General features: G+C 37.1%; 1 protein-coding gene across 4 annotated transcripts in view; it reads right to left on the bottom strand.

The window, feature by feature from the left end:
- IL1RAPL1 (interleukin 1 receptor accessory protein like 1) overlaps positions 1–24,672 on the bottom strand; it is a 670,406-nt gene that overhangs the window by 289,493 nt on the left and 356,241 nt on the right. For all 4 annotated transcript variants that reach the window (XM_058043156.1, XM_058043167.1, XM_058043178.1 and 1 more), the window contains one exon: positions 20,891–21,170. In XM_058043156.1, coding sequence (XP_057899139.1) covers positions 20,891–21,170 — 280 coding nt within the window. The remainder of the gene's footprint in view (positions 1–20,890; positions 21,171–24,672) is intronic.

The following is a 24,672-nucleotide window of genomic DNA, read 5'->3' as shown; positions in this document are numbered from 1 at the left end:
CAGGCCAATGACATCCTTGAGTGCCTGAGATGGAGCAGTGCCAGCAGATGGAGGTGGTGCCACACCTGGAGCAGTGTCCAGCTCTGCCTTTCCAAGGTCAAGAGAGACAGGGACACTCTGGAAGGGCCACTGGATTGAGGAGACTGGAGCCCCTCCTCATTAAGGAAAGGCAAAGAGAGCTGGGACTTTCTAGCCAGAAGAAAAGTGCCAGGGGGATCTCACTGATGTATATAAATACCAGAAGGGAGGGTGTGAACAAGAAGGAGCCTGGCTTTTTTCAGTGATGCCTTGACACAGGAAAAGAAACAGAGAAACTTCTGTCCAAATGTCAGGAAGCACCTTTATCTATTTCCTTTTTATGTCCTATGCTCTTGAGATCGAGGCTGCCATTATGAGACAAGTGTTTGGGGAAACACAGCAGCTGCCACAGGGATTAGTTAGAGTGGATTAGGATCTTCTTCTTGCAAACAGTTCCATGTCAGCAGTTTATAAATGTAACTGCAAGAAAAATGAAGGCTAACATTAACTGTCTGTTCTTAGAATATCACATGAACTAATTTCTATGATACATGCATTATATATTTTTAGGGGCACTCTGGTATCAAGGAAGAAATTCAGCTCTTCTAGATGAGACAGGATAAGATGCTATTTTATTTAGTTTTTGCCCTTCTAACTCACAGGGCTGATGCCTCAAGACTTGGATGAGTGCCCCATCTTTTGTCATCAAAATTAAGTCATTTATTCCTGTGTCAGAAGAATCCAGTTTCAACAAGGAGATGCAATTGATCACAATTTTTAAAAATGTAATAGGAAATGGTGTGGAAAGCTTATCATTCTGACCTTGCAAGGGAATCATTAAAATAATGTTTAAAAGGATCTACAAGCACTGTGTTATATAGTGCATACCGTGATTTTTTAAAATTGTATTATTTATATTTGAATTTAAATTTTCAACTACAATTTTTGAGCTTTTATAATGATAAATATGTTAACAGTAGGAGACAATTCCTCAAGGAGGGTAGTTGCCTTTATTAATGTATTATGATAGCCCAATCTTATCCTGACTTTTATGTGCACATACATGAACACAGAAGCACTGTATGTATATATTAAAACACCTCAGATTTTTAGTTTGCTGATTCCAAGAACATTTGCATTTGCTGTGTCTATATTATCAGGATGAATAGATAATATTCATGGCGCGTGTGTTTGCTAAGCAATAATTTTTTCTGGCAGTTCATTAAATACTAGACCAAAGCCAATAAACTAAATCATAAGCAATCAATGCATGAAAACCTTGAATGTTGTCTGAACATTTCACTGTCATGGATGCTAGTGATACTCTGACAAAAATAAAAAAACTTATGGACAGCATGATCTTATAAACTCCCCCTATTCATACAGTCCATTTCTTATTTTCCAAGATTTAAATGTGTGGCGGCAGTTACACAATTCTGCAATGTAATCTGCAATGTTCTTCACAATCCAATCTTACCTATGTACATAAATAACATTTATTAATTGGTTTCACATTATTTTTGTTTCTCATACATACTCTCTCATGCAGAAAAAAGAAATAAAGTTCATTTTCTGATAAAATCACAATTAATCAACATCATTCATCTTATTTACGTTATTTGTTGCATTTCACAAAAAAATTCACAGGCCACCTTAGCTGCCTATTAACTTCAGTGAAGCATCTTATCAAAATCACCCATGCAGTCTTGTCTTTTCATATATAATATTAATTAGGTAACCATCAAACTAACATACAAGACTAGACAAGTGATTATAAATTCAAAGTCTGATAAACATTTACAATAATCTGCCTTAGAATTCCTGTAGTTGTTCAAAGCACATAAAGAAGTATATCCTTTGACCTGGAATTCTTTGGAACCTTTTTTTTTTTTTTGCTGTTCATAATTTCTTTTTCTTTTTTTATCTTGTATGACTGGGCATTTACATTTTATCATGCACACATCATGTCCTCTTTCACTACAATATTAAAAAAATTGAATGAAAGGAAAGTGAAAAATGAATATGTATGAATGAATAGCAAGGCTATGGGTCAGATGCAAACACTTATTTAGCACAATGCAAACCCCAACTATTTCACAATGATTTTCCTCAGGCCTCTTGTTAAGATTCCTGGATAACTATTTTAGGCTCCTTCTCAGGGAAGGATCCATTTCTAAATAACAATATTATGGTGCATCCTGAGGAATAAAAGCTGTGGTTCCATTTTCAATTCTTTTTTTTCTTACATCTAAAGAAGTCATACTATAATCCTGTAGTCTAATCACCTATCTGAAGTGCACTATGAACTGCATGATTTTAGTACTGGAATGTTTGAGGTGTAGCATGTATTTTACAAAGATGATTTTATTCAGATTAAATGTTCCTGCAAATTAAGAATTCACCAAACCAAAGGCTCTGGCTGCACTAGCCAGAAGTCAATAATTTTTTCTAGCCTGAGTGCATGTTGCTGAACTTGCTGGCCACAAAACCTCATACTGCCTTTCACAGAGAAATTCTACTTGATGTTCCTGTCCTCTGTCACATATTTAGGATAATAGATGCAGAAATAAAACATGAGTTCAAGTCTAAGCATTATTTAAAATTACTACATAGACCTTTTCTCAGTCATTTCATTTCTGGGCAGAGTTCCTCATCCTGTGCATGTGAAGCATCCTCTGTTCTAGAAATTTTAATGCATATATGGTGGGATTAAATGGTCACATTTTGCAATAGGCTTACATTATGAAAATTAAAATCAGTGTTTACACTAATCTAATTTATCATCTGCCAAATGTCTCACTTGTACAGATCTGCCAGGAGTAGCTGTATATTTTCTCCAGAAAAAGGAGATCTGTAATAGCCAGAGAAGGGATTGAAATGTCTAAACAAATGTACAGTGCTAACACAGTAGGGCTGTCTTTGGCTGTTGTCTATCAAGATTCTCAACCTTATCTCATATCATCCTGGATGCCATTTAGCTGATTAATTACCTCTGCTGGACATGGCATAACTGATGCAGTGGTGCACATATTTCAACTAACTCCTAATATTTCCTCATTTTAAAAAAATGCATATATAACAATAATCAAGTAGCTACATATTTATAGACCTGGCTATACACTTAAACTTTTCAAGCTGAAACAAAATTTTCAGGTACTGGCAAAATGCTTGTCTGCCAGTGTTTTGTGTTTATAACGGTAGCAACTACAATAGTGTTTGCACAATCAAAGAAAGCAGAAAAACATGGATCACAGTATGGTTTCGTTAAATAGCTGGTTTTATACTACACTTCTTTACACTTAATATATTGCATTCTTAATTTTATTTGGATTCAAGACAGCATTGTATTGATCAGACTGTTTTTCATAATATTTTACTACTTTTAGCCAGAGATGTTTGTTTTGCTTCCTTTACTGAAATTAAAAATATTTTGAAAGCATAATATAGTTAGTTAAAATATGGTTTTAAGTTTCCTAAAGCTCAAAATTCTTACAATTAGATAAGCCAGTGATCTCTAACTGTGTCAATCCACTTAAACTTTCTTCACTGAGGGTACTAAGTAATAGAAGAACTAATGGGCTACAAACTGGAAGAGAATACCTTTAATTGCCTCTATTTCACTGAGTTATGAATACTTTTTTAATAGAAAATATATTTTCTAGAGAAAGAAAATATATTTCTTATATTTTCTATTTCTATTCTTATATTTTCTAGAGAAAGTTCGAAACACGTATCTCCCCCTCTTCCTCCTTTCTTATGCATACCACAGAGAACTGGAAACATATTACATTACTTTTTGGAAATGTTGGGCAGTTCTCCAGGTGAAGCCTTTTATCCCTGTCAAGCAGCTCACCTGTCAGACTGACAGAAGATAACCGTGCCTGTCCATACTGCTTGCCCTCTAAGCTGTAAAAGTTTAAATAGGGAACACATCATTTTCATTGTCCCTGTAGAGAAATACATCTCTTCAAGACTATAAGATCAAAATTCCATGGTGATCATAATGTCATGGATTATCTAAAATTGGGGTGGACAAATAATGATTGAGTGCAACTCTCTGTTCCTCACAGGGCCACCCAAATCTAAATTTTGTAGGGACACAGTGCTAAACACAGAAATTGTAAGTAAATATAAATAATGTGAATCATGATATCCTTGTTTATTAGTGATCTTTGGATGTTTGACTCATTTTAAACAAGATGGAGAATTTTTTTTTGCATAATTTCCAGTTCTGTTTCTTTCCTAAATGCACTAATTCATATAAAGTTCATAACTCGTTAGGATCATAAAGATTTTTGACATGACCTGCATGTTGACCTCTAACTTTTAACTGAAGTGGTAATTTGCCAATTAATGAAGTTAAAATAACTGAAATAAATATACCTTTTATGCACTTAAAAAGAGTATAAAAAAATGCTGCAAAAATTCTGCGTGTAGTACATGAGAAGCAAATCACCCAAAATGATTGTGATTTTTATCTATATTGTGACACCAAATTTACTCTAAACACACAAAAATTACTTCCCAATTTTTATTTAACGATTATTTAGTGCCTTGAACTAAATATTTCATCCTTTTTTTTTTTTACTTTTTGATGACAGAAAGTCAAACTCATCATGCAATTCACAGTGACTATTTGTACACTTTCAAGAAATATCATATCCACTGTATGATTAAGATTTATACAAAGATATATAATTTATGCATTATAACTTGCAGAGTCTGCAAATTTGATATACAGCGCTTCAGCAAACATAACTTTGACTCTCACATGTCTTCCAAATAGAACTATTGAAGAATCAGAAGGAGCTAGATACCGGTTCACGTAAAATGTTCAAAACTCTATTAATCATGTAGCTGTTCACTCAGAAGCATTACTTCCCCTTTAGCACTCTTCACTGTTGAGAGTCTATAATAGTTATTCTGTCACTCACGTTAAATTTCTTTGCTGCATTTTCTAAACACCAAAGAGCAAAACATGATGGTCAAAGTACTGCATGTCAATGAGATTCTCAGTGGCAGCAAAGGACTGAAACACAAGCAGATTGCTCATTTAAAGCCACATTTAAATGAGACTTTGAGAGGAGAGACTCGAATTTGCTGCGGTTTCCCAGAGTTAAGGTTTTAACGCAGTATCTGCTGTTCTGTGTCATACACAAACATTACACTGCAGTCTGCTACAGAGCCTCATCCATATATTTATTTCTCCTCCTATCATTGTAGAGGGAAGACACACACTGCTGGGTACCCTCCACATCCCACATAAAACACCCACCGTCCTGTGTAAATGACTTTATGCCAAGCCTTTTCTATGAGATACAGTAGGAATCCACTGTCCAGCCCAGCTTATCTTATCTGTCAGCCAGCCATGCCTGTTCTGCCCTGATGGGACTGAGGGACTCTGATTTTCAGTGCTTGAAGAACACATTCCAAAAGTCTGGACCATAACATATCTTCCTCATAAGTAATTGCATTTTGTCTCTTTCACTGACACAATGTAACTGTCATTAAACCTGGCAAAATTCATGTCTTCAGACCATATCATGTCCACAGAAATGGCATTTACTAATTAATCTTGTTGATCATATTATTTTGACTATAAACACATTAATCCAAACTCTTCTATTTTAGCGGATTTAATTTCATTTGGCCTTTTCTGATTTTCCACATGTGCTAAACACCCACAAGATTTGAAGCTGTGGCTGTATTTTTCTCATAAATAATAGTAAAGCACAGCTTAAAAGTAGCACTCTAACAAATTACACATTATTGTATATACTGTCAGTTTATCGCCCTAATTAACAACTGGGTATTTTCTCTCTGGTGAGCAATATGAGAGGTTAACAGAGTCCTTGTTTTCATTCATTCCCTACTGAACACTTCCTGCAAGCAACACGTTTAATGCTAGAACCTTAGACTGATTTTAGAATGATTCCCTAAATAGAGTTCCCAAAACAAAACAAAAAAAAAAAAAACTAAAACAACAAAGCAACCTGCTATGATAAGGAAAACTATTTGTAGTGGGAAAGCCGAATTTTTTTTTTAAATAGTTGAAAATATTTCCAGCCAGACAACTTTTCTAATATAACTCCTCTTGAATAATGAACGGGCTTGAGTTTGAGAGAGGGCTCCTGAGGCCCATAAAGAGTCTGCATGCTGTTTTGGCTTCAGCACTTGAGAGCCAAATGGAAAAATTAACAATTTCAATAAGCACAAATGGAGCATTTACTGTCAGTGTCCCATAACAGTCCAGCAGATCTCACATTGTTTGAGGCCGTTCTTCTTCTCAGTTTGAGTGATGAACGGATCAATACAACATTGCTGCTGCAGGAAAAGGAACTGTCACTTACCAAGAATAAAAGCAGTGTTACTGTGAAGGAAACCTTTTGGGGAGAGGGTATTTTGGCCTGTAACAGCAAATGTTCTGCAGCAGGGAGATTGGACACACACTCAGTGTGCCCTCCTGCATCACCTCTGCCTGCCTGGGGGCACTTGGCCCTCTCATTCCTTACCTGGGACACTAAGAATGGTACACCCTAAAAAAGTGAAATCTGAGTGTGTCCCTACTAAATCTCACTGCCGTCTTAGAGGTGTTTTTAACAAGGACAAGGACTCGATATAATTTTGCATAGCAGTAAAGCCATACAATTTATTAATAACTTTTCTACCTATAGTGTTACAGAGCCTAGGGTAAAATTCATAGGAGAGAAGAGTGGGAGATAATATATTAATTTTAGCAAGGTATGCACACCTCATTGAAATTAAAATCATATAACTCTGCTGCCATGTAATCTGTATATTTTAAATACCTGAACAAAAATGTGAAGTAAAAAACTTAGATTTAAGGGAATGCAGTAATTAAAGGTTCCTTAATCCTGCCACCCTGTGTGCCTATATTACAATGTTATCTTTAAATAGCATGAGAACTTCTTTTTCCCCAGTCTTTCCTCCCCTCAGCCACTTTCTTTTCAGATTTGGTACTCTGGATGTGAAAGCCCCAGTAAATGTTCTCTGATCTCATCTTTCTTCCCATCTGACTGCTCAGTATGCCGGTCCTGGTTTGACTTGCTCCATATCCTGAGCTGAATACAAAGGATTTCATTTCCTTATAAACTCGCATATAGTTTTATCACTTCACTATCCAGGTTTTTCATTAAACTTTCACCTTTCAAACGAGAATATTTGGCTGCAATCTCACAAGGAAAATATTTTCCCTTTTTCTGCCCAACCTGAAAACTTAGGCCAAACAATTCTTAAAGAGATAATTTTATGCACTGCAAAATTAACTGAAATTTTTGATCCTTAGATTAACTCCTCTCAAATAAGCCTTGACTGAATGAAAATGACTATTAAATTACATATACTTGGAATGACTGCATGAGCAGCTGAAAAAGCTTACTCCATGGGTAAATAATGTAGACTCAATTCTTGAGTTCCAGCTGCTTTACTGTGTACTCAGTGAGTGCTGTGAGGACTCTCACATTCATGTTTAGACTCTAAATGGTTATGAAGGACATTTCCAGCAACTCTTGAATTTTACGTCAAATGAAAACACATTCGTGTTGCTGGAAAGAAAGTGTTTGTAGTTTCTAAGAGCTCTGAAGCTTTTAATACAAATGGGTAACTGCAAATCCAGGTCCCACTGGATTTATCAGCCATTTTCCAGTGGCTAAGAAGTCAGAATCTCAGTCAAAAACTCAGACACTTTGAGAGGGAAGAGTTTTATATTGCAAAGTACTTGTATTTTCTGCACTTTGGTAGCAGTGTAAGCCCTTTCCTGCTGGGGAAAGAACTGCTCATAAAGCAAATGAGATTCAGATGCCTTGAAGCCAGAACAGTAGCTCAGTTAAAGCCTTTTTTTTTTTTTTTTTTTTTTTCCAGTATTAGTTTAAGTGCTCATTCTCCAGATACTCTTTTCCAGCTCAGCTGAGAATAGTGACAAATCCAATGCCTGTCAGTCCTGGAATATTGCCTATTCAGGGGTCCTGAAGCAAATTCAACAAAGATGCTGGTTTAGAAACCTCATCTTTTGGTTTTTGCACCTTGTTATTAGCATTATGCAGAATCATACTGAAGGACAGGGTATCACTCACATGCCTTGCCTGTATTCTGGTAGAAACATCTGGGGGTTTCTGAGGCTGAGAATCTTCTCTGTTCTGCTGCTGAAGAGACACAAGGCCTGAGGGTCTATGCACCTTATCCTTCTTTCCTCAGCATTGAGAGAAAAGGGATTCTGGAAGTATACTTTCATTAAAAGATGAGATCAAGGCTTTTATTTTTCATTTGCCTCAATATAAAATGTTATGCTGAAATAAATTTAATTTTTATTAAGCCTTGCCTTTGTCCAAGGATCCACAAACAGAGAAATAGTACAAGAAAAGTATAGCCATAAGCAAGGATGTTACTAGCAAAGTTAATTTTAGTATGTAACACTGATAATGAGCACACAAATTTGAATGCATTTTGATTAAACTTTGCCTGTAAAGTACCATATTAATAGCCGTACTTTAAACGGCACTACTGATAACATGAACAAAAACTATTTCAGTAGATATAATGTCACACATAGAGAAACTGCCTGTGAGTGTCATTACTGATTATCAACCACCACAAGGGTGTATTTGACTATGTGCTCTTTATTTTATAACATCTCACATCTGGGGGTTACTGACAGCTATTTGAAACACTAAGAATTACATTCATGGTATCTAGATTGAGAATAGCTCTGAACCCGAAAGTCATTAATCCCATTATATCCTGCATCTACAGATACATGTATGTCTGGGGCCTTCAGCACAAGAGAGATGTGAGAGGTTAGAGAGGGAAGGAGAGGGTCCAGAGAAAGGCCATGAAGGTGATCTGTGGCACCTCTGCTATGGACAGGCTGAGAGAGCTTTGTTAGTTCAGCCTGGCAATGAGAAGACTCTGAGGATACTTTCCAGTCTCCTTGAAGGGAGCTTCAAAAAAGATGGAGAGAGAGTTTTTCCATGGGTAGAGAGCGATATGACAAGGAGGAATGGTTTTAAGCTGAAAGAGGGTAGGTTTAATTTATGTGTTAGAAAGAAATTCTTTATCCAGGGGGTAGTGAGGCACTGGCACAGGTTGCCCAAAGAGCTGTGGATGCCCCATCCCTGGAAGTGTTCAAGACTAGGCTGGATGGGGCTCTGAACAACCTGCTCTTGTGGAAGGTGTCCCTGCCCATGGCAAAGGGTTGGAAATCGATAATCTTTAAGGTTCCTTCCAACCCCCGTGATTTTATTATTATATACAAAGAGATATATCTTCAAATATTGCACATATTTTCATATTCAAATCTGTATGTATAGATATATATGCATAGTTAAACAATTATGGATGTATGTGTGTATTATAGTGTGTATTTACATGCACAAACTAGCTCTTGCAAAAAAATGAAAAAGAAGCCCTTCTCACTGTATAATCGTGATTAATTTTCTAAATGAAGACCAAATTTAGCACTCAAATGCTAAATGCTCTATCATAATGCTTGCTACATTAAAAGGCTGAATGAAGATTACAGAGACATCCTTGACCTTTAATCTTCTCAGCTTTTGCAATTAAATACCACAAGATTTGTTTGGTCACTCTCATCACCTTTGAAATTAGCACCACCAGGCTACACTACTTTGACAGATGGTAACACTAAACATGCACCAAATATGCAAATTTTATTACTTTCTCTCTGTAGTAGGAAAATCCAAACAATATTTTTTTTCGGTGTTACAAATAACTTCTATCTGTTAAGTCGGCCTGTAGGCTTTAAAAGACGACATTAAAGAACTAAAGCAAATTAATTTCTTTTCATAGTGCTATCAATTCAGGATATATTTACTAAAAACGAGTTACTCTTTAGTCATTCTGTAGACACCATTGGAACTGAAGAAACAATTCCTTATCAAATGGAATCTTTGCATGGGTCGTTATTTACCTCTTGCTTACTTGTGAACTCTGACTTTATGATAATAGAACAAGGAAGTGAAATATTTTAATCCAAATTATTTAGGTGTTACAAGATGTCATTTTATTACTTCTTGCACATCAAATCTGGAGTCACTTTGAGATCTCACATGACTTCTCCAAGCACTCTCTTCACAATGAACTATTGATTCATGTGCATCAGCAATCCTTTGAAAAACCTGCTATTTTGACATCGCCAGACTCAGCAAGTAACTTGCTTCTTTCATGCCCTACATTTCCAAGGCAATATTTCTTTACCCTCAGTATAAGTATTTTTTTCCTCCAGTTCCCTCCATACTCTCTCTTACTTGTGCTTTTGACTAGGAGACAGAATTTGTATAAAATTATTTACTAGACAGCCAAAAATAAAAAGAATCTCTTAGATGCATCGGAAAACTTCAAAGAAATTAATTAATTAATTAATTAAATTCTTTTAAATTGCTGTGTACTTATTTTTCACTGCTAATCTTACCACTGTTTTTTCCTTCATTGATTTTTTTATGACTATAACAAGTTTCCAAATGTCCACCTGATTTGCATCTGAATTTTCCTGAACATTTTTCCTCACACGTATAAAACAAAAAACCCTCCAAACAATTTTTAAAATATTTTTCTCACCATGACATCCTCTTAAATTTACTCAATTTTCCATAGCATACACAAACAAGTCCTAGACAAATAATTAATCTTTAGATTGAAGACTTTTGATTAAGATGTTTCTTCTTTCTTTCTATGGCAGATACAGATGACATCCCAGCTTTTTTTAAATTTTTTTTTAATAGAGGAGAAGATTGAAGAGAAAGGAATGAGGAACGGAGGCCTTCACCTTTCCACTCTTCTTTATGCTGGGAACTACACAACCTCTTTATCATTACTGGGAATATTGGCTGCCTGTCTCGGCTTTGTGAAGGAAGAGGAGAGACAAGGAGGGGTCAGAAAAAGTACCATGGAAGAACTTCTCCCTCCTGCTAGGACTGCTTTAACTCAGTACTGGCCTGGGGGTAATAGTCTAATTGATGCGGGAAGTAGATGTTAATGGAACTGTTCCAAAGACATCCTGAAAACACAGCACCTCCTTCCCAACTTCAGGCACTCTTACCATAGTGGTAGCAGAAAGAAGTCAGCAGGCAAATTCCCTGCAGTGTCTCTGCTGTATTAGTAACCTTTCTGGGTCATGGCACACACCCCCTTTTCAGATTGAACCCTTCTGAAAAAGTCATGAAAACATCATCTCTCTTCACCAGAGATCATCTGGTATTTCATACTTCTGGGAGTTTGACTAAAGACTAACAACTGCTCCTTTTCTTTCCACTTTCTAAAGTATTATTTGTAATAATTTTTGGTCAGAAATCTTGGAAATACTAAACTAATTACTAAAAGACTTACTTGTTGTACTGATGGCTTTTAAGTCAGTTTTATAAATTTTGTGAGTATCAATCACTATTTTACATTTGTATTTCAGAAAAAAAGATCATAAATTAATTCAATTCCATTACTTTCTTGTATTATAAACGCATCCAGTAAGTTTAATATTTTAAAATGCCAGCTTCGTGTCCTAGCACTCAAGTACAGGCATATGTCCCTTGACTTTTATATCAGACACTGCATTTCAATGTATGTGATGGAAACACACAAAGTTAATTTAGTTTAGAATGCAGTTTAAGACATTTCAGTTCTGTCATCCACTTACATTCATACACCTGTGTGCTACATCTAAACTCCTACTGTAGCTGTCAGTCTGCCTGATGGAGACTAGAAAATGGTTTAGCTTAAAAGCCACAAAAAGCTCATTTTATTTACCTTAGAGTGGGTGAGTAGTGGCATGTGGCTTACCCAAATGTATCCCACATTCAGCCTCCTCCAGATCTAGTGTCAATATGTCATTCCCTTGGAAGTGTCCTGGAAATGCTCCTAGAGCCTCTAAAACAGCACTACACACCTATCCTCGTATAATGGAATCAAATCTTAGCTATATTTTAGCATCACTTAAATTGCCTTCTGTCCTGAGAACAAGGAGAATTAAAAAAGGAAACAACTGACATGCAGCTTTTTAGAACCTAGATGCTTAAACTGAATTTGATATCCACAGATAGCTTATATACAAAGAAGTAAGCACTTGCAGGGCAGATTAAAAATACAATATTTGATATTAAGAGCAAATTCAAATGACCAAGTAGGTGGCCCATATTACTAATAGCAATACAACTTGGTTGTTTTGAATTCTGTGAGAGGAAACAAAAATATCTATAAAAATTTGAAAAAAATTAAAAGCCACTGTTTTGAAAATGAGTGAAAATAATTTTAGTTCTTTGCCTTTGTCTTCCATTTTTTTGTAGCATTGTGAAGAAAAAAATTGATACTTTGCTTAAATATCTATTATATGGAATTAACTTTATTTGTGTTTTCTCTTTCTCCTGCATTTGCTAAAGAGGCAGCTGTAAAGCCACTTCTTCCATTCTGTTGCAATTTTTTTTTATTTTTTCTAAGATGAATGCAATTAGAAGCAAAGTGTAAAACAGAAAAAATACTGCTTACTCTTTAAAAAAATAGAAACTATAGGTTTTTTCTATGAACAATGCATAGTAATACAACCCAAATACGTGTTAGGACTTTCTTCTCTTAAATTACCCATGCAAAACTAAACATCACAGTCATATTTTATTATTTTATTGAAATGAGATCTCAAGTGTTACTTTTTTGGTCAGAATTATTAATTTAGTTGTGAGCAGAAGAACTTTGACAATCAAAGGGCAAATCTAGTTTGCTGAAAGTGTTCTTAAGGAGAAACGAACAAACCTCTAATAAAACAGTGGAAGAATTAGTCAAATTGCTATTTGTTACACTGCTGAATTTAAGCAAATATCTCTACAACAAAAGAATTAGCAGCAAAAGAACCTGGATTTAACATGAAAGGCTTTTTAAAAAATCTTTTTTCAAGTATTATTTACACCACGCCTATAAGTTGAGAGATGGTAAAATGCAATATTAATAATGCCTTCTGCTCAGTTCAAATACATTAATTTCTTCTTCTTCTTTTCCAATATCAAAATTCTTCCCCTATTCTGTGAAAGTATAGGCATTGCTATTTTGCCCTCATAAAAATAATATAAGTCTTTATAGAAAACCTTGAAGTCCTACATAAAAGAATTATCTGGACTAACCTGTTCAGTTCTAGCCCATCAAGACTTCTCACATATTCATGATTCCACCCACTGACCATAAGGGTCCTATTGCTCCTTTTTCTACTCATCATCATGCTTGCTTTTCATTCAGTTCTCATCCAGCCAAGCAAATAGCAAATGCACAATGGAATTTAGCTTTATGCATAAGTTACACCAGCTCCACAATGAGAAGATGTACCCTGCACTCACCTGCTCCTCTCCTCAGTATTAGGTATTTGTTTTGCCCTAACACATGTGGAAGGGGTTTATCATGTACAATGAAGATGCTAATGTCAGACAGCTGACCTCCTGCAGTGTCAGGACAGGGGAGTGGAGAAAAAGTAAATTTCAATCTCCTGACTTTCAACAAGCATTAACTTCAAGAAAATCCCACATTTATTTCTAAAAGCAACTGGTTTTGCCATCTGTACAGAGCACTTAATGTAAGCTCCAGCTACCCAACCTGTATAAATTCCTAATGTTAGCTCGAAGGCTTTTTCAACTCACCAAGCCTCTCTAAGTGACAGTCAAAAATTACATGGATATTTGACTAGCCTACCAAGCTTGCATTTGAATAGGAGATGGAGCAAACATAAGAAAATAAGAGCCAGATAGCTTGTGATGGTTACCATCCTCACAAAATGAAAAGACCTTGGGAAAAAAACTCACAAAACTCACAAGCTTACAAACGGAGTGTAAAAATAACGAAGACACAGCTAATTGCCCCCCACGCTCTCTATAAACCAAATGACCACAAAGGCAAGGACTAAGAAAAGTCCGTCTCATGTGTTGAACAAGGTTCTCCTGAACTTGCACACCACTTCAAGGGGCTGTCAGAATTGTTGTTTCCTTAGAGCCATAGGATTGCTAACGTTGTCAAAGACCTCTAAGATGCTGGAGTCCAACTGTTGACACAGCACTTCCACAGTCAGCACTGTGCAGCCGTGTCCCGTCACTTGTTATCCAGGACAGTGAGTGGTGTTAGTGTCCTAAAGGAATTAAAATAACAGGCTCTTCTGAAACTTCCTTCCTTCTGAGTATTGCTAGCTCACTTCGTAGTATTCCTTTGAGAAAGCTTATTTCTCTTATCCATTTTGAGATTCCTTTGTCAGTAATACACATAAACCTAACCAAAGATCTAGGGAACACCATGATTATAAAGACAAACTGATTTAAGACTTATTTGCAGATTTTTCAGATACTTACTCCATTTTTTTGGGGGGGCGGGTGTTTGTTTCGTTGTTGTGTTTTGGGGGTTTTGTTTTGCTTTTTTAAATTGAGATTTAATATGCAGTTGTTATATGAATGCTTACTCTTTTATTAAGGTAATAACTTTTAAAAACTCTTTAAAGAAATAAAAATTTTTATAGGCATATATAGCCAGGATAAAAAGGCCCACATTGCGCAAGACAAATTTCAAAAATGGTTGGTACCCAGAAGTAGCAATTGCCGTTTGTAAATGTGTTTTACATTATTCAAGATGATGAAGAAATTATGCTTCCACCAGGTTTATGAAAAATTTATTCTATTTCTTTTCTTGCTCACCATTTCCTTCAGAACAGCAAAGATTTCCTTACACATTGTGCGTTCACAAGATTTCTGACAATTAATTAAACAATTGTGAATACATGAAATATGTAAAAATATATGTTCTTCTGAATTGAATTGGTAATTTAGCATGTTCCTACTGTGGATGGTTAGCCTTCATGGAAAAGAAAGCAAGAAAGAAAGAAAATGAGAAAGCAAGAGAAAAAGAGAGGGAGGGAGGGAGGGAGGGAGGGAGGGAGGAAGGAAGGAAGGAAGGAAGGAAGGAAGGAAGGAAGGAAGGAAGGAAGGAAGGAAGGAAGGAAGGAAGGAAGGAAGGAAGGAAGGAAGGAAGGAAGGAAGGAAGGAAGGAAGGAAGGAAGGAAGGAAGGAAGGAAGGAAGGAAGGAAGGAAGGAAGGAAGGAAGGAAGGAAGGAAGGAAGGAAGGAAGGAAGGAAGGAAGGAAGGAAGGAAGGAAGGAAGGAAGGAAGGAAGGAAGGAAGGAAGGAAGGAAGGAAGGAAGGAAGGAAGGAAGGAAGGAAGGAAGGAAGGAAGGAAGGAAGGAAGGAAGGAAGGAAGGAAGGAAGGAAGGAAGGAAGGAAGGAAGGAAGGAAGGAAGGAAGGAAGGAAGGAAGGACTAAGGGAGTTTTCACTAAAAATAATTACACAGGTTATTTTAAAATTCCCATTTATTATTTCAGATTTATTTAAAGAATAACTATGTGTTGACAACAATGCATCATTCGTAGAGCTGTGATTATTTTAGCTAACTATACAGAAATTAACAGTTAAATAGTAATATTAATTAAGGCAAAATAATTGACATGATTTGACAAAATTAGATCTTTAAATTACAGAAAAACAATACGTTATATTTGAAAATGACACATCCTATCTAAAAAGATAAACTTATGCTATCTAAACCTAAAATTAATTTTCAGATGATGAAGATAAAGAACTGTTTTTCATAAACTAAACTATCTCACATTTCTCAGGGAAAAAAGGTATTCTATATTGTGATAGTGATACTTTTTAAAGATAATTTGGAAGCAGGTTTAACTGAAAATTTTTGGAGAATATTAATAGTCTGTTATTTAAAATATCTCTATGACATAATATTTTATTTCTCAAATAAATATATATCATCAATTATATAGCAGGGAAGTTATGTGATTCAATAATGTAATATCTGTATGTGTGGATGCATGTACTTATCAATGTGTAAATATAAAAACAGAAAATACAACCGCTATGAATTTGAATAGTGATATTTTAAACATGGCTAAACAGCAAAAATAAAAGCTGACCTTAGAAATTAGTTAGAAATACTGCTACATTTGAAGCCTTTACCTTCAGACATGCAAGACCATAGGAAGGGGAATGAAGCTAAATGCAAGAGTAGACAATAATCTGATTTCCTTCCTTCCTTCCTTCCTTCCTTCCTTCCTTCCTTCCTTCCTTCCTTCCTTCCTTCCTTCCTTCCATCCATCCATCCATCCATCCATCCAGAAATTCTGTACACTTCACACTATTTCAGAATTTACCTCTTTTTCTCTAAATTCTTGCACTGTGTGTTACTAATGGAAACAGTTAAGCATACTGAAGCAGGTCTTCAGGTTTTTTTACCAGCTGGGGATGAAAATAGATTTGAACAATCTCCATAGATGCTGTTATTCCCTGTCTGAACCTTGCTGTCATCTGAATTTGAATCTTGAAAGCTGAATGTCACTAAATTAATTATAGATAGTATTTTTATGGCTAATAAGCACCTAATTAATTTAAGTATGTTAAAGATGGAGAAGGTTTTTCATCTATAATATAATTTGTAATGCTTTATTTAAACTTCTATTGTTATCCCTATTTGTCTGTATCCTAAGCATTCTTGATAGACACTTCTATGTTTCTGAACAAGAATTGTTCATATGCATTTTTCTCCACTAAATGTTACAGCTTAACAAAGCAATTAATGTTCAGAAACATTAAACGTTCATAAATATAAACCATGGCTGGATGGCTGGATCCCAAGGGTCATGGTGAATGGTGCTACATCCAGTTGTTGGCCATCATTAGTGGGGTTCCCCAAAGTTCACTACTGGGGCCAGTTCTATTTATATTTCTATTGATGGTTTAGAAGAGGGCAATGAGTGCACCGTCAGTAATTCTGCAGATGACAGTGAGTTGGGCAGAAGTGCTGGTCTGTTGAATGATACAAAGGCCCTGCAGAGAGTTTGGGCCAGGCTGGATCAATGGGCTGAGGCCAGCTGCATGAGGTTAAAAAAAGTGAAGTGATGGGTCCTGCACTTCGGTCACAACAGCCCCATGCAGTGCTACAGGATGGGGAAAGAGTGGCTCAAAGCAGCCCAGCAGCAAAGAATCTTGGAGTTCTGGTCAACAGCCCAGGTGACCAAGAAGGCAAATGGCACCTGGCCTGGATCAGCTACAATGTGGGCAGCAGGAGCAGGGCAGAGACTGTCCCCCTGTATTCAGCAAAGGTGAGGCCATACCTCCAATCTTATGTCCACTTTTGAGCCACTCACAGCAAGAAAGGCTTTAAGTGGCTGGAGCATGTCCAGGAAAGGGTTGTGGAGCTGGTGAAAGGTCTAGAGATAGAATCATAATAGAAATTGCGGAATGATCTGGGATTGTTTAGTGAAAGGAAGAGGAGGTTCAGGAGAGATCTTATCACCCCAAAACTATCCTAAAGGAGGTTGCAGCCAGGTGGGGGCTGGCCTTTTCTCCCAAGCAACCTTTTCTCCCTTGCAACTAAAATTTGTCACAACCAGCAACAGGACAAGAGGAAATGGCCTCAAGCTGCATCAGGGGAAGTTCAGGTTGGACATCAGGAATAATTTCTTCACTGAAAGGGTAGTTAAGCACTGGAATGGAGTGCCCAGGGAAACGGAGTCACCATCCCTGAAAGCATTCAAGAAACAACTGGATGTGGCACTTTATGCAATGTTTTAGTTGATGTAGAGCTCCTTGTTGAAATGTTGGACTCGGTGATCTTGGAGATCTTTTCCAACACAAATGATACTATGATTCTATGATTTTCAATCACATAAATCTTCACTAACACCTAACTATAGAACTCCAGTTCCACTGATCTATGCTGATATTATGTTGGGCAACTACAAGAGACATTGTAATTGCCCAGGGAAGGAAAAGAATACTTGAAGGAAGTGTTCTCTTGATAGGAACAGTATTTCAGCTATTTTTGAAACTTTAAAGGCAGAATTTTTGACAGAAGCTACTTATTATTTACTATTATACCAGGTATATGTAACATATACATAATTTCTGAGAGCTGCACTTGAATATTTACTTTAACTCTTAGTGCAGCTTATCCAGCTATATTCACTGTCCATACATGATAAATGACAAGCAACCTTGTGATGTGGCATTCCTCTCTTCATGACGGGGGGGTTTCTAGAATTGACCCCATCTTCTCTATCACCAATTCCTTCCCATTCCTCAGGTGTGGCTCTGGGATGTGGTTCTGACCAGCAGGAAATGCAGCCTGCACCCCAGTGGAGCAGAGTGGTCAAAAGTGACAGTACTGGTGTGGGAAGCAGCTGCAGGGAACAAAACAGCAGCTGAACCAAGCCAAGAGGGGCAAAGCCCAGAGCAACAGAGTGGCAGCACAGTGAGACATGAACAATTTAGCTGTCAGAGGTTTGTCTATCATTGTTTTCCATTGTCTTGGGCTTAGAGGCAGGGAAAGCCATCTGTGGGAAGCTCCTACCATCTCGTCTTTGTCTGGGAAAATGCACATGGTGCTGGGCACAGGAACAGCTGCCATCTTATCTTTGTGTTGGGAAAGCCACAGGGTGCACCCTAAGGAGAGTGCCAGCATCTTGTCTTAGTCCTGGTGGACACACAGAACTGGGTCAAGGTGATGAACACAATGTCTTCGGTTGCAAGATGTGGCTGGGGTGTGTATTCTATTGCCGTCTGATAGAGGTGGGGCAGTTATCTTCTATTAATTGAGCTACCTGTTAAAAGCAGGTGGGGCAGTTTTCTTTATATCTTCCACAACCAATCCTCCCTCTGGGAAATATCTTCTGTTAATCGGCCACTGAGTCTCACTGCATGACTGACAAAATTACATCATCCCATTGTGAGATGCTCCACCCAGGGGGAAGAGCCAAGCATTCCTACCTGGATATCATCTGAGACTTGGAACATCACAGGCAGCCTTTTCCACTGGATTCCCAGGGGAAGATCAGGCCAATCTACACCACCACTGGACCTTCAGAGGAAAACTACACCCTTGTACGGGATCACTGCCTCAGCAAAACCACGCCTGACACTCCAGGAGGACTGCAACCACCATTTAATGGGACTGCTACCAACACCCTGACCCCAAGGGTGTCAGGTCATATTCTGATTCTGTCAGTGTTGTTTTGTATTACTTTATTTATCTTTTTTTTCCTAAAAAAGAACTGTTATTCCTACTCCCATATATTTGCCTGACAGCCCCTTAATTTCAAAATTATAATAATTCAGAGGGAGGAGGTTTACATTTTTCATTCCAAGGGAGGGTCCCACCTTTCTTAGCAGACATCTGTCTTTTCAAACCAAGACAAGCACCTCTTTATTTATTATTAATATTGCTGCTATTATACATTTCTTACTCCACTGCTGTTTGCTTTCAGTAAACAGATATCTCAACCCACAGTCTCTGCCTTGGCCCCTCTCTTGCCAAAGGGGGTGGTGGGAAGAGGACTGGTTTGTTTTTAGGTCTAATTTCTCACTGGCAGAAAACAACCATAGTAGTTTAAAGCAGATTACATGGTCCTGCATACCTCTGGATTAAATAAAAATTCATGTAAAAAAAGCCATGAATACAGGTTGAGATGATAAACATAAAACTATGTCTGAGAAGCTAAATTCAGCATTTATCTCTACTTGCTGGAAATTGCAACATCAGATAATTAAGGTTTTCTTTATATAAACAGAAGAAATTAATTATGGTATTTTAAATACCATTATGGAATAATTGACAAAACTGTTTTCATTTTCATGGCTACTGTTAAACACTTATCAGAAAATATTAATCCAAATATAACTAAAAATTCTCCCAAATGAGCTTAAGTTGTAGGTTTTTGTGGTTTTCTTTTAAAGAAAACTGTCATCATCAGAAAAACCATGTTGAATATGCTATTGGACAAACAATGTGATATGAAATGTTTCACAGGTTATATAAAGAGCTCATAGAACAATGGTTTTATAAACGCATTATTTAGTAAAAATCTCCTTCAGCACACACAAGCCAGACACCAATCTGGGCTCCCCCTCCCTCTGTCCAAGACAAAAAGCCAAAACCAAACAACCAAAAAAACCCCATTAAAAAAAAAGGCAGACAGTAAACCATTCCAAGTGCTGATAAAACAATTTCCACATTTTCCTTGCATCACTGTGCTAGCTGCATTGTGCATTCCTTTTCTAGCCACTCAGTTGCTCTACATTTTGCTTTTTGACTCTTTCTATCATGTATTAGTAGCAAGACCACGTTTATAGTTACCCAGATAGAGAGGAATACTGTAAAGGGCTGGAAAAATATCTCTGTGTAAACCATATTAAAGATGCAAAAAGAAGCTGAAACCTGTTGCAGAAAGCAGAAGCAGAATCCAGTTTCTGGTGATAAAACTTGATGAATCAGAAGGTTAAATTTTTTGGAAGACATCTGGCACCCAGCCTCTATTATCAGGTTCAGCCAGATGTAATTCTAAAGGATGTATGCAAAAATGCTGAAATTTCACCTTCTGTTTTTTCTTGATTTCTACTTTACATCAAATAGCAAAATTTTTTTTACAGAAGAAAAGTCAATTCAGTTAAATCACTTAATGAAATCTACGTAAAATTAAATCTGAATGTAAAAAAAAGAATTCTTTTTTACTCTGGGATAGTGATTCCAAGAGTAAAACCAGAATCAGAGAAAGGAACAGATGACTTATTCATCCAGTCCCAACCACCTTATGAATTTTAGATTTTGTTATAAATGACTGAATTTATACAAAAGCAAGTTTAATATGTTCAAGACATTCAATAGCAATTTCCAGTCAGGCATAAAAACCTTCAGGGAAGGGAATGCCGGGAGAAGAAGAAACAAGAACACAGTCAGAAAACTTTTCTTTGGCATTAAAGTCTCACTATTAAGAGCCTTGTTTCATGTTTGGTCAATTAAAATGCAGTATATTAAAATATAGTACCTTATAACACATGCATAGAGCCCGCTGTCTTGTACCACTGTTGGTCTGAACCAAATGGAGTCTTCTTCCTTGCTCATTCTGGTTCCATCAAAAGCTATAGGTTCCTCAAAATCTCCAGGTCCAGAGCTTTTGTACCACATCAAACTAAGTCCAGCACTTTGGGCTAGGGAGTAATTAGCTCTAATATATCCATAAAAGAGTGCACATTTTATACGAACAGGTTCTCCCACTAGAACTTGATATTTCTTGTAATCCACAGACCAGTCAGTGCATCCATCAGCTACAAGAGAAGAGAAAATGACAAGAGATTGTCAAAGGCTTTGGAAAGCACTATTCACAAAGCAATCTTTATTGTGGGAAAGTATTGTATTTGAAAAAAAAGTCCTTTGAGGGACTAGCAGTATGCTTTTTGTCCCTGAAAAATTAACTCCATTTTCATTATGCTTATGTCTTGTACTTGTCTATAGTGGACAGAGCTGTTAGGATATATATTGCTAAATGTTGATAATCTCTGAGCAGTAACTGAAAAATTGCTCTTTTATATTTTGTGGAACTCCAGCATGACCAGTTACAAAATGCTGAAGTGAAATTATTGCAACACAGAGGGCATATGGTTCACAGTGTGTCACCATCTAAATTTCATCACTCAAATATCTTCAGTGTTACCATGTAAGTGAAAGCCTCAGAAGATATTAGGACAATGAGTTGTGGTCTGAACCAAATTGTATGAAAGTTTGGGATAGATTTGAAGGAAGAGAAAAAACTGTCTTTACAATAAGACCAGATGCACAAAAAGTTACTTTTAGGAAAATTACTATCAGTAATATAAATGGATTATTCAAAAACATGTTAAACAGATCTTAGTTGGAATTCCTGACTTTCCAGAACTACATTACAAATTAGGGTTATTAATATTTTCTTTTTTTTTTTCCAGTTGAAATAACATCATCCCTTACCAATACTGTCCCACAATAACTGCTTATCAGAAAGCAAAACTAAATTTATTTGACATGCCAAACCCCAGTAACATAACTAAACCCCAAGTCCAAAAAAAATCCACCAAACTCACACCCTTGTCCCCTGTATTTTTAGTTAAGAATACCAAAACAACAAAAGGAAAAGAGCTATTTTCTACAATTCCTTCCTCATCAAAAGTTTGTAATTTTAAAGCTATTTCAACCATGAAAATTCACCATTAGGTTCATACACTGAAAAACTCAGAGTCCAGTCTCAGCTAGTTAACCAGGCCCCAATCCAGTCAGTAGAAAGCAATCAGTGCATCCAAAGGACAATTTATTTCTTCTCAATACTATGTCTCATATAAATATTTTGGTTTTGAATTTGACACTTTATTAACTTTGAAAGAGCTGAGATAGCTAGATAACCATCTTAGAAAATCAACTTTTGAAAAGCTCTATTTTCATCCTGGAATTGTTCTGACTCTAACAGAGAATTCCAGCTACCGTGCAAGGTAAAGAAGTATTTGCACTTAAAACTTAGACAATATTCTGATCTGCCGCTTGGGAGAAAAATATACTATATAGTGATTTTTTGAGTTCTGTATTTAGGTAATGCCACAGTACTTATTATATATTGCAAAATAAGAAAGACTCAGACATTTTCACACATTCCTGTGTAAGCAATACCCTAAGTTGATCCAACATAGAAAGTTGGGGGAAAAGTGAGTGAATGGAGTGAGTGAAAATTTAGAATGAATTTGCATTGTGAACAGAATTCACACAGACAGATATTTCATATATCTTTGGACCATCTCCTCCTGCAATAACTTTTATGACCAGGAAGGGAAAATAATATGTCCCTGTTCCAATTTTCCTACACAACAGTTCCTAAAGATTAGTAAGTGTTGTTACAAGGCCCTAATAAGACTTGTACTCATGCATAAATTGAAGGGAATGGAAACAAAGCTACACTATTACCTTCCCCTTAGGACCAAAGAAACTAACTTTCATGTAGTCCAGGATTCAATTACATCTTTTATCATTTCATTTTTACCTCTCTGAAAGAGCATTCTCTCTCACCTGATTTTATTTCTCTCTGCTTCTAAATCCCAATGCCAAAACTGAATTAACAGCCAGCTCTAAGCAGTGTTAATTTCATTATATAAGTTACCAGGTAATAACTTCTTCATTATACTTTATCATCAGATTGTAATCTTGCTTTTCACTGCTTAATTTAACTAGTACATGATGGTTTACATTATTAGTTTGTAAGTCTTCTCTCTCAGGATATTCACTTCTAATTGTTCCCAGTTCCTTTAACTTGCAGAATCCATGAGAATATATTGCTGAATAACACCATCTCGAGTTCTATGTATTGGAGGAAGGATTAAATATGCAGGGTGGATGACACTGGCTTTGTTTCAGCATATTTTTCATAAGGGACCTGGGGGTCCTGGCTGATGGCAAAATGAGCCAGCAGGGCCCTGGCAGTCAGGAGGGACATCCCTGTCCTGGAGGCATCAGGGACAGCATGGCCAGCCAGGCAAGAGAGGGAATTGTCCTGCTCTGCTTTTCACTGGAGGGGCCTCACCTCAAGTGCTGGGGACAGTTTTGGGTGCCACAATACAGGAAAGAAAATAAACTGTTAGAGAACATCCAAAGGAGGGCAATGAGGATGGTGACAGGACTGGAGGGGAGACTGTATGAGGTTACTTGTCTTGCTTAGCCTGGAGAAGAGAACAAGGGGAGATATCATTGGCATCTTCAACATCCTCATGAAGGGAAACAGAAGGGCAGGTCCCAATTTCTTCACTCTCATGACACATGACAGGACTTGAGGCATGAAGTTGTGTCAGTGGAGTTGAGGTTGGATATCAGAAACTGCTTTTCAGCCTGGAACAGGCTCCCCAGAAAAGCAGTCACAGTACCAAGCATGACAGAGTTCAAGTAGTGTTTGGGCAGCACTCTCAGGCACTTGGTGTGATTCTTGGGGTGTCCTGTGCAGGCCAGGAGTTGGACTCCATGATCTGGTAGATGCCTTCTAACTCAGCATATTCTATGATTCTAGAAAAGCCTTCTAGGGATCATCTGAATTATCTATATATTCGCGGAACTATTTGTTCATTTTTTGGAACAAACCACATCAAAATGTCCCACCAGATATTTGAAGAGAATGTCTACTTGTCCTGGATTCAGCTGGGAAGAGTTAATTTCTTTTCAGCAGCTGTTACAAGTGCTGTGTTTTGGATTCAGAACTAACGAGCCCACACCTGGAGTGCTGTGTCCAGCTCTGGGCTCCTGAATACAAATGATATGTACAGACTGCAGCGTCCAGCAAAGGCCCACAAAGCTGATTAAAGGACTGGAGCATCCCTGCTGTGAGCACAGGCTGAGAGCTGAGACTGTTCTGCTTGGAGAAGGCTTAGGGGGGATCTTTTGTATTCATTACAAAAACCTGAAGGGAAGGTGCAAAGAGCCAGGCTCTTTCCACTGGTGCCCAGTAATAGGACAAGAGGCAATGGGCGCATATTGAAACACAGCAGGCTCTTTCTGAACACCAGGAAATATCTTTTTCTGTAAGGTTTACTGAAAATTCAGACAGGAGGTTGTGAACCCTCCATTCTTGGAGATATTTAGAAGCCAGAGAGACGTAGTGCTGAAAAACCATTTCTGGTTGGACGGTATGACCTACAGAGGTGTCTTCAACCTCAATCATTCTGTAATTCTGTGCTTTATTACAGTTACACTCAGTGATAACCTTAAAGAAACATATGTCCTCTTCTTAAAGTGGTCTTTGAATGAAGTGAACATGAGACTGTTTCT

Source organism: Melospiza georgiana, chromosome 2, assembly GCF_028018845.1.
Source record: "Melospiza georgiana isolate bMelGeo1 chromosome 2, bMelGeo1.pri, whole genome shotgun sequence".
In the NCBI taxonomy this organism is placed as follows: Eukaryota; Metazoa; Chordata; class Aves; order Passeriformes; family Passerellidae; genus Melospiza; species Melospiza georgiana.
The sequence above is the reverse complement of the archived record's forward strand: the minus strand, read 5'-3'. Positions and strand labels throughout refer to the sequence as shown.